Source organism: Crassostrea angulata, chromosome 1, assembly GCF_025612915.1.
Source record: "Crassostrea angulata isolate pt1a10 chromosome 1, ASM2561291v2, whole genome shotgun sequence".
NCBI classification, from domain to species: domain Eukaryota; kingdom Metazoa; phylum Mollusca; class Bivalvia; order Ostreida; family Ostreidae; genus Magallana; species Magallana angulata.
In genome coordinates this window covers 42,537,799-42,547,459 of record NC_069111.1, presented here as the reverse complement: position 1 = coordinate 42,547,459, position 9,661 = coordinate 42,537,799, and the positions used below count along the sequence as shown (strand labels likewise).

General features: G+C 35.5%; 1 protein-coding gene across 2 annotated transcripts; it reads right to left on the bottom strand.

Moving 5' to 3' along the window:
• Nucleotides 1-1,095: 1,095 nt before the first annotated feature.
• On the bottom strand, nt 1,096-9,208 carry LOC128159872 (uncharacterized). Of its 2 annotated transcripts, none has more exons than XM_052823084.1 (10): nt 8,815-9,208; nt 6,606-8,413; nt 6,297-6,441; nt 5,814-6,000; nt 5,258-5,351; nt 4,712-4,867; nt 4,032-4,138; nt 3,644-3,826; nt 2,713-2,953; nt 1,096-1,783 (listed from the first exon to the last, which is right to left on the bottom strand). In XM_052823084.1, exons 1-10 carry the CDS (start codon nt 9,187-9,189, stop codon nt 1,552-1,554), a joined length of 3,528 nt encoding a protein of 1,175 aa, XP_052679044.1. In that variant the 5' UTR covers nt 9,190-9,208; the 3' UTR covers nt 1,096-1,551. The 2 variants fall into 2 exon arrangements, with proteins under 2 accessions (XP_052679044.1, XP_052679053.1); XM_052823093.1 differs by lacking the exon at nt 8,815-9,208 and adding an exon at nt 8,676-8,745.
• Nucleotides 9,209-9,661: the final 453 nt, after the last annotated feature.

Here is a 9,661-nt window from a genome sequence, read left to right as displayed (position 1 = left end):
TGCCCATTCGGTTTAGTAGTGAAATACAATTTTGAATTTATTTTTTCCCCCATTACATCTATTCAAATATATTATTATACAAGTTTGCAAAATCACAATTTCTAACTATATTCAGTTTTTAATATATATTTAACAAAAGATAAGAAAAAAATATTGCCAGAAATTTTTGCGGTATCGAACCCATCACATTAAAACCCTAGATAATTAAAGTTAGCTCAAGTCAGGTACTCTATCCACTGAGTCATTTCAGACACAACAAAGTAGGCTGTTTAACAAAATGATATTTTTAATGTATCGTGGGTCATCTCTCCACGTTTTTGTTTATTGAAATCGGTTTGTTTTCCTATAGACTTTATTTAGACTATGAGAAAAATATGGAGCTTAGACCCACTCCATAAAAGAAAATGCCTTGAAGTTCTAAAACATGACAGTATTTGCAGGTTTTGATACGTATACGCCTGTCTGAGTCAACATATTCCAAGTATTGAAATAGTTTATAGGTTAAAAATCAATATGTAAAATGTATATTGTTTTAAATTATTTAAAAAAAAAATATCAGATTTATTGATATTTTAATTTTTCAGTAGCTTGTCCGACCGTGTATGGGCATTTTACACGCCTTATCCACCCATCTTCTTTCTATCTCATATCGTGTAGATATTTCGATGGACTAAGGTTAAATAGGCTTAAACGTCAGTAAAAGGGTCATATTATAACGAGGATAGAGTTGGTCAAGTTTTTGACTAGTTCGTATTTTAAGCATTAAAAAGGGACATGTTCCCAATCGCAACTTCCTTGCGGGAAAAAAGCTTAAAGGCAACAATTAGAGTTTTATTAATTAAGCTATGAATACCAGTCTACTAAATCTTGATTCAGTATGTCTCCTTCTTGACACACACTTGTCAAAATAAAATTTTGTAAATTCCACAGGCCAGACTCAAAAACCAAGAACAGGGTTTTACATTCCAGGTATTAGAATATCTTTATTTTATAGCGAGAGTTTAAAACCATCCATTTGAAATCGTGTCCTTAGAATCATGATTCAGAAGATGACTTCACAATCAATACACCACGTAACACATAACAAAACATGTACAGTGTTCAGTATTTAATATCCATGTTCTTAAATCAAAAAAGCTTAAAGTTCAATCATTAAAATTCTGCAACAATCTATATCATTTACACAACAAATAACTTTCAGATACTTTCTGTTCTCTGGAAATGAAACAAAAAAATGGCAAAACAACATGTTGAGTATAAAAATCTATAAACATTGATTGAACATAAAAAAGTTCTTTTCAAAAATAGGTCACCAAAAAACATTACATCATTCCAGTGCAACAATTCCACTGCAAGTTTAGGACCAAACCTTTGTCCCTAATCCCATCATACTCTCCAAGTACAAGTTCTTTGTTATTTTCACATGGTGACCAAAATAAGATGGCACATACTCAGTATGCATTGAACACATGATGACTACATTTCTAAACATCTACTGTAATGCCCCTATAGTTGTACAAGCACCATGAATTGCCAAACCCTTCACAAGCCTCACGAGAACATCTCCTCCTCTGGAGGCTTAGAGACCCAGATACCATAACCATTGTCTTTGAATTTCTTTATAAGTGCTTTTTTAGCAGTTTGAAAATCTGCTGCAGCCGTTTTGGCCTTTCCATATGTTGGGAAGTTCAACAAATCCTGTTTTCCTAAATCTGCACACACCTGCTTGAAGTTGTCATACAGATTTCTCTTGGAACATCTAGAAAATAAGGTCTTCTCAATGCTGTAAAGAAAAGTGATAACTGTTATAAATTTGTTTTTGCTAAGTTAATTGGTGTGCTTTTAAAGCTGCTTGGTCTGGTTTTTTGTTATTTTAGTATCAAATAATATTCCATACAAACCATTTGTCTTAGAAAGTTTATAAACTTTCTCCTATTTACACCAGCAGAATCAGTCTCCTTTCAAAGTTACAAATATTCAAAGTAAATAAAAATAATTTCTTTTTGGGCAAACGAAAAAACAAACCGAAATGCATCATGGGATGTTTAGAAAAGGGAACCGTTTGGTTTCGTCCCCCAAATGATTGGAGTTATACAACCCGCATGCTATGCATCAATTGTAAACAAAGCAAACCTCAGAAATATAAGCAAACAAAACGTACACACTACACAGGTTTATTTGTAATTTGCACGAACATTATAAACTTTATCTATAGCGATGTCAAAGTCGTAATACAACCATACCCGTCTTGACGTCAGGGGTGGATTTTAACATGAGGCAAATTAACGCAATACCCTTTTATGTCGTTTGTTTTGTTAAACATAATTTTTTTTCATTGAAATTTGGTTTATTTGAGTGGAAAAACTACTGCAATGTCTATCATTATATATATACTTAGCATAACAATCGTTTAAAAACGTGCACAAAATTTGATATAAAATCGGACCAAGCAGCTTTAAGTGGATAATTTGCATTAAGAAATGAGAGAAATTGTCCTGTTTCAAAACAGGTAGAAAATTTAATGTAGAAGCAATTCTGAGTAAAAGTTAACTGACAAAAAATGAAAAAGAGCAACTAAAGAAGAGACGTCTATTCAGCAGAATGGGGGCTTGCAAGTTTTGATCAATTGATTCGGATGGATAAGAAATTTTGGCAAGAAATCAAAAGCACCCGCTCTGCTGGACAAGCCTCTGGTCGAAAATCATTCTGTACCTTGTACAACACAGTCCAAGGGTTCCATCTGTGACCTCAGGTTCTGCATCTCCAAAGCACCAATTGACACTGAGGGCCTTCGTTTTCTGTGTTTCCCTGGGGACATCACAAACTGTAACCCTTCCAAGCCACGGATGGTTCAGATAGAAGGGTTTGGAGAGCAGGCTGTTAATATCAGGGTCACCACGAGCTAGTCGGCAACACATGGCTCGGGCTAGGTGGCCATGATCATACAACAATCCTAATGAAAATTGGCAAATCAAGAAAATATCTCCACATGCAATGTATATTTTACAGTTCTATAAAAAAATTCACCAACATACGTTAAACAGGATTAAAGCAAAGACATTTATCATGAATTCCTGCTTTACAATGAAGTCAGTTTTATTCCTCTTAATCTTGTAAAAATATACTATACACTTTTATTATACTTTCATGTTAAATACTGAAATCTGATTGGTTTAGACGCAGTTGATAATCCGTTCTATTACCCTCAGCTTTGGCAACACACTTAGCAACGGGTAACACAACGAATTGTTACATGCGCGTAAATTATGCGCGTACGGTTCGCCGTAGAATTCAAGTCATTTCTATATAAAAGTAATATAAAAATTCTCTAAAATTAACATAAAGACATTCAGTATAATAAAATAAATAGTGCCTGTTTGTGAGGATAACAGCTGAAATTGACACCCCTTGAAAACCAATGTCAACCTCCGCTTCGCGTCGGTTGACAATGGTTTCCTTAGGGTGTCAATTTCAACTGTTACCCTCCCAAACAGGCACTATTTATATAATAATAACTTGTTCATCCTGGCACTTTCGTACATGCATGTTTTACTATATTATGTAGAAAGTTTGTAATAAAAACATCTTGAGTTTTTACAGCGATCATGCCTGTTCAAAATATAATTTGTTTACTCTGATGTACCTAAGGTCAATGAATCCAGATACACAGGGTCCATTAGGTGACTGAGAAGGGCCCCCTGCATCCCTACCACATTCCAGCGACAGAGTTTGTCCGTACAGGACATGGTTCGCAGTCTCTCTCCGCGCTGTATTCCGTCGAAAGTCTGGACAGTGAAGTCCTCCTCCACAGGAATTGTTCCCTCACCTTTTAATGCAACAGTAAAGATGAAAAATAAATACATATAAATTTCATCTATTGTACAACTTAATATGCTATCTTACTGGAACAATAGAATTTGTTGCCTTTTTAAGCACATATAAACATACATTTGTAAGATCATATTTACTGATATGTAAAAGGGTAAAGCTAAAAGGTCATATGAGCTTTACTGTGCGTCAGTAGATCATACCTCCTTCCATTTTGGTTCTGACGAGACCCTGAGCAGCACTGGTGAAGGTGGGATTGTGAGTTCTATCATCTATGCTGTTTAGAGCAGCATTATTAGACGCTTCATCCCTGAAATTGTTATAATTTTATTGAATTGAACAATACAAAATACTGTTAGCATACATGTATACGTTTGCATGGAGAACACATATATTTCAATACTTTTTCAATAATAGGAATGCATTTCTAGTTATCAAGTGAAACTTGAGAGCCAGTTGTAGAGTTATAAGCAAGATTCAGGGTTCACAATTCCTTGTCATGTAAACAAGGCTCGTGTCCTGTTTTTGTTTTACATAGGATCAATATATCAGTAAAAATCCTTTTTAAGTTAATTTGTCAGTCTACTTATCCATTTTAAGCATAAATAAACAGTACTAGTTCCTAACGTTAATAACACATTCATTTTAGGTCTAAAACTAGAATTTTCACTTCAACATTCAAAATGGAAACAAAATCTTTGTATACATAGAAAAGAAATGCAAGCTCAGTAACTCACTTATAACTCATCGAATAGCACTCAAATTTTAAATGACTATTAAAAATGCCTTAGTGAAGCATTATAAACATTAAGATCGGGAAAATAATTTTTGACCAAAATCGTGACCATGCCCCTTTAAAATAATGACTGATTGCAAACTTTACCTTGGAGAAAATAAGGCCCCATCCCCACATGGGGCAGTGGAAATGTACAGATGAAATGTAATGTTATCTTTCAGGCGAAGTTTTCCTGATGGAGATGGTTCAAAGAGTCGATGAGGTGCACCGGGCCTATAGGCCTGCAACTGCTTGTACATAAACCTACAATACAGTATAAATATATCATAAAACACCCTGGACTGATAGAAAGGCTCCCTGAACCAAACTCAAATCAAGTTGCTTATAAAAATAATTTCATGTACCGGTAATTCATATTATATTCTATACTAAATTTTTCTGGGTCTGCATTGACAAGGGGAATTTCAACATATAGTCATATACACTGACATTTTGGAATACAATAACTATTAAATTCAGCATATTACTATATCATGTATAAATAAAAGTTATTAATGTGACAGGTATGAATTAGTAAATTACTTTGGTTTCACCAATATTCATTAAATCCATGGAAACTGATGGCTATGAATATTGATGAAACCACAGTTAGGATACTTATAAAAATTATTTAATAACTTTGGACACTAGTACCTTATGAAGCCCCGCCTAGTGATGATTTCAGCATGGGAATCATTCACTGTGTTTCCCTCCAAACTGAGTTGGGGCCCAGTAATACATCTATTTCCTACAATCAAAATAACAATCTTATAACAAAATTACATGAAATACGATTGTTATTTCATTTTCAATACATATACTGTATACTGGGTTATTTTCATCCAGTGTTATTTTCACCCTTCCGTACTTAAAAACGGTTTACCCCACCTTAAATTCGCCCAAACAAAGTTGTGTTAAAAAGAGATAATTTGGGACATTAAAATTTGTCCAGTCACCCACTGGCAATGAGGGCGAAATGGGCAAAAATAAAACGGGGGCGAATATTTCCCTGTATACAGTACGGTACATAAAATACTTACCATCAAACTAACAATTCTACATTACAATATAATATTATATTTGTTTGTCAGATATAAAAAAAAATTTATATAATAATTGATTTTATATATTAATAACACCTTCAACCTTTCAGGTAATTCTGTCAAAAAAGTTAAAACAGTGACAAGAACATGTATTGAGTTAATATTACCTGTTCCAATGGAGATAACAGTTCCAATATCATGCTCAGCCATTTTCATCACAAGCCCTGCTATCACCTTCCTTCCGGAGAAGTTCTCGCTGATACTGGCCGACAACTCATTGAAAGACCTGTGTACCAGGGCGGCGACCTTGTCAAAGTGTGTCATCTTGTCAAGGGGAACCTGGGGCTTTGATGCCTAAATGCAGAAATAAATTTGGTCACAATCTGATATTAAGTACCGGTACTTGTAATACATACTAAAAAGCAAAATTTGGAGAGCACAGTTATGTATTAGATACACAGCAAAAATCAAATGAATCTTAAACAGTGAATCACTAATGATTTATAAATGGACAAAAATCTGAAAAAGTAACACACAGAACAAATAAACACAACACATCATATGTTTACAAGATTTGATGTTTTATATTTGATTTATCAAATTTAGTTCAGAAGCTGAGCTGAAACTTTTAACTGATGCCTGTTACTTACAGTTGCACTGTTTGAGCCCTTGTAGTCCCCTGATGCAATTAGAGCCCTCAATGCCTTGTCTGCTGCTTCCTTTCTGCCATCTTTTTTGTTGGAGCAGGTCACCTCTGCAATCTGTTTACCTCCAATGAACACTCCCATCACAAATCTATCAAACAACCAAAACAACAGCTTGTGATAAAGGGTAAAACATCATGCCATTCATTTTAGCATTACACAACATCAAAGAATAAATTACAAACATTTTGCGGTCAATTTTCACTAAACAATAAAAATTTGTAGAAAAAATGTTTTTGTGTTAAATTATCATACTTTGGCTTATGTGAGGGTCCACTTTGTGAAATCACCCTGATTTCTGCTTCTTGGTGTCGAGATTGAGCATACTCCATGAGTGCACTAACAGGATTTTTGTTCAATGCAGCGAAACTCTCCGAGTTCAAGTCCAAGGAACTAGGTAAGAAAGGGTTTGTAGATCTCATCATTGGCAAAGACTTTGGCTGTCTATCCATTGCCTCTGAATAACCACAGGTTCTTGCTGACATTCCAAGTGAATGTGGTCCACTGTTCAAATCACCACTAGAACTGACATAAGAGGAACTAGTAGACTGGTTGAATTGCTGCAGTGGATTTGTGGTTGTTGCAGATAGTGATAATAGTTTCTGGAGTCCCTTGCTGACATGACTTGTTGAAATAAGCTCTGGTTTCGTTGTTGAAGATATCTCTGTCTTGTTTAACTGTTTACTTATTATTTCTACAGGTGCTAGTGGTCTTGTATTGAATCCAGGAAATGGGATTGTACTGAAATTCTTTAAGTTTCCTGCACTACTAAAACCTCTTCCAAAGAAAGAAAGACGGGGTTGAAAAAAGGAATTTGAGTTGCCAGCATTTTGAAACGGAGTTGTACTGGAGTATGATGAAGGATTTGATGAAAAGCCTCCCAGAGATTGGGAATTTACTATACTTGGACCAGTCAGTATACTCATTAATGGTTGGGGTGCAGAAGGGTCCATGGGTTCTTCACTCATCCTTCCTGTTTCAGAGGTCTGGTTACTGGGTAATCTTGAAGAATGTTGGTTATAAAACTGACTCTCTGGGTTTTGGACTAGACTAGCTGGTGCAGGGGGAGGGCCTCTGAATTCTGTGTTCGTGACTCTTTGGGGAGCACGTATCTGTGGAACTGTCTGTTCCATCTTTGGTTTACTTTTGGTCACTTTGCTTTTGATATACTTTTCACCTGCTTCTGTCAGAGAATAAACGACATCTGATCCCGATTTAGTTGCAGATACATAGTTTAGTTCCTGACATTTCTGAAGACATTCCTCAGTATCTGATTTATCCATCTGAGCTTTTCTAGAAATAATAAAGGACACCCCTCCATTTTGGTTGCACAGAGATAATCCTTTTAAAACACTGTCAATCTTCTGTGTAGAAGAATCTTCCATATCACAAGAGTTTGTGGATGCAGCACAAGTTTCATCCTCATACTGAGTAGCTGAGTCGTCGTTCGGACTCGGAAGAATAGGTGTGGACTGACAGAGAGGTGACATAGTCCCTGTGTTCACATCCATCTCATTCTCTGTACTTGGCCAGTCACTTCCATCATCAACACTTGTGAAGCCTTGGTTCCTCAGGACCCTTCTGGCATCATTTATTTGATCAAAACCCAGACTAGGTTCTGATTGTGAAGACTCGTATCCTACCTCAGACAACTGTGAACAACTCACATTTCCCATGAAAGGGTCATCATCACTGACATCATTACTTTCGCATTTAACGTTTCCAGAGTGTAAACTCATTGGCTGCACAAAATCTACTTCTTGCACTGAAAACCCTCCCATAGTTTGCTGCGGTTCACTCTTAATTCTTGTCCCAAATCCAACAATTCCAGGATCATTTAATAACGCTGCCTGCTGTGATTCCCCATCAGAATTTAGGGTCCACATCACCTTCTCTCCTTCACACCTTCTCACAATCCCATTCTTCTCCATTCTGTAAAGTACAGGATTGATTTCTGAAGAAGATTTAAATCCCAGTCCTTTGGCAATGTCTATTGTTTTCACAGGCATCCTCTTAGATTTGAGATACTCCAAAATTGATTGTACATGACGTTGATCAACAGTCTGTGTAGAAATAATAAATTATCAATAAGTATATCTTCAATATCGAATACTGTATAATTTTTAGAATGAATTGATATTCTGGTTTAGCAAACTCTTTTTATACTAGTCTTGTAAATGTAAATGTGCCTTTTCCCCTGTACAATCTGCCCCAGGCCCTGCCAATAGCCATTTTTGGGGGCAACAAAGTTACTAGATATGCATCTTATCTACAACATTTATATTTTTCTGAGTTAACATATTACAATGTTCAATTAACTCTCACCTGCAATGGTCAAGTTTGATTTCAATTGCTGACTCTTACGCTTTTATATTATGACTGAGAAAGTGAAAGTAGGATTTTCCAAAATCACCAATAATCAATTGAACAAGATCTATAAATAAATGTAGATGCAAAATATTACCTTATTCCTTGAAATATTCTTTTTTGGAGATGTGGGACGGTATTTTAACTTGCTGTTTTGCGACCATACTGGCGCTCTTATTGCCAATCCATAATCCCTCAACTTCCAAACAGGAGGAACATAAGAAACTTGTGACACGGCGTTTGCTCTTTTAAGTGCATAAAGAATTTGGTTAATGCATTTTTTATCTGCTCCAAGATTCTGAACTATTTCCTTTAAGCTACTTGTTCCGTCGTTAGAATGCCGTAAATGCTCCACGATGCGTTTTCGCAGGGCTTCTCTTTGCGCCATGGCTTTTCTTTCATTATGTTTTCGACGTAAACATCCGGTAGTTTCGTTTTTCAGCACACTCGGAGTGCTTCTCGCTTTTACCATGTTTCCGTCATTCTCTATTTCCCCTCTTTTTATATGACCTCCGCCCTGACTCTCACCCGCACGCCAAAATATGAAATAAAATGTATTTTACAACGAAGGGCGGATCCAGGAATATCCAGATGAGAGAGGGGGGATGCGTGGAATTTTTTTTCATGTATGTGTTTAGGTGTATGGACAACTGTCGAAATTTATCAGTTTTGATAAAAGTAAATAATCATCAAAATACTTTCACCGTTTTATAAAATATTTACAATATTTAACCAAAATATGTTTTAAAAATTTCTCAAGAGGTAAAAATTATGACAGCCCCAGCGGAATTCTAACTCTTGATTTGATTTCAACATATTTTAATTATTGTGTAAATTACAGAAAATTCTTACAACTTACAACTTCCTCTCCTAATGATATTGTATATAATATATACAGTTGTCATTGTATTACATGTAACTTATAGTTATTGACTTTATAATGA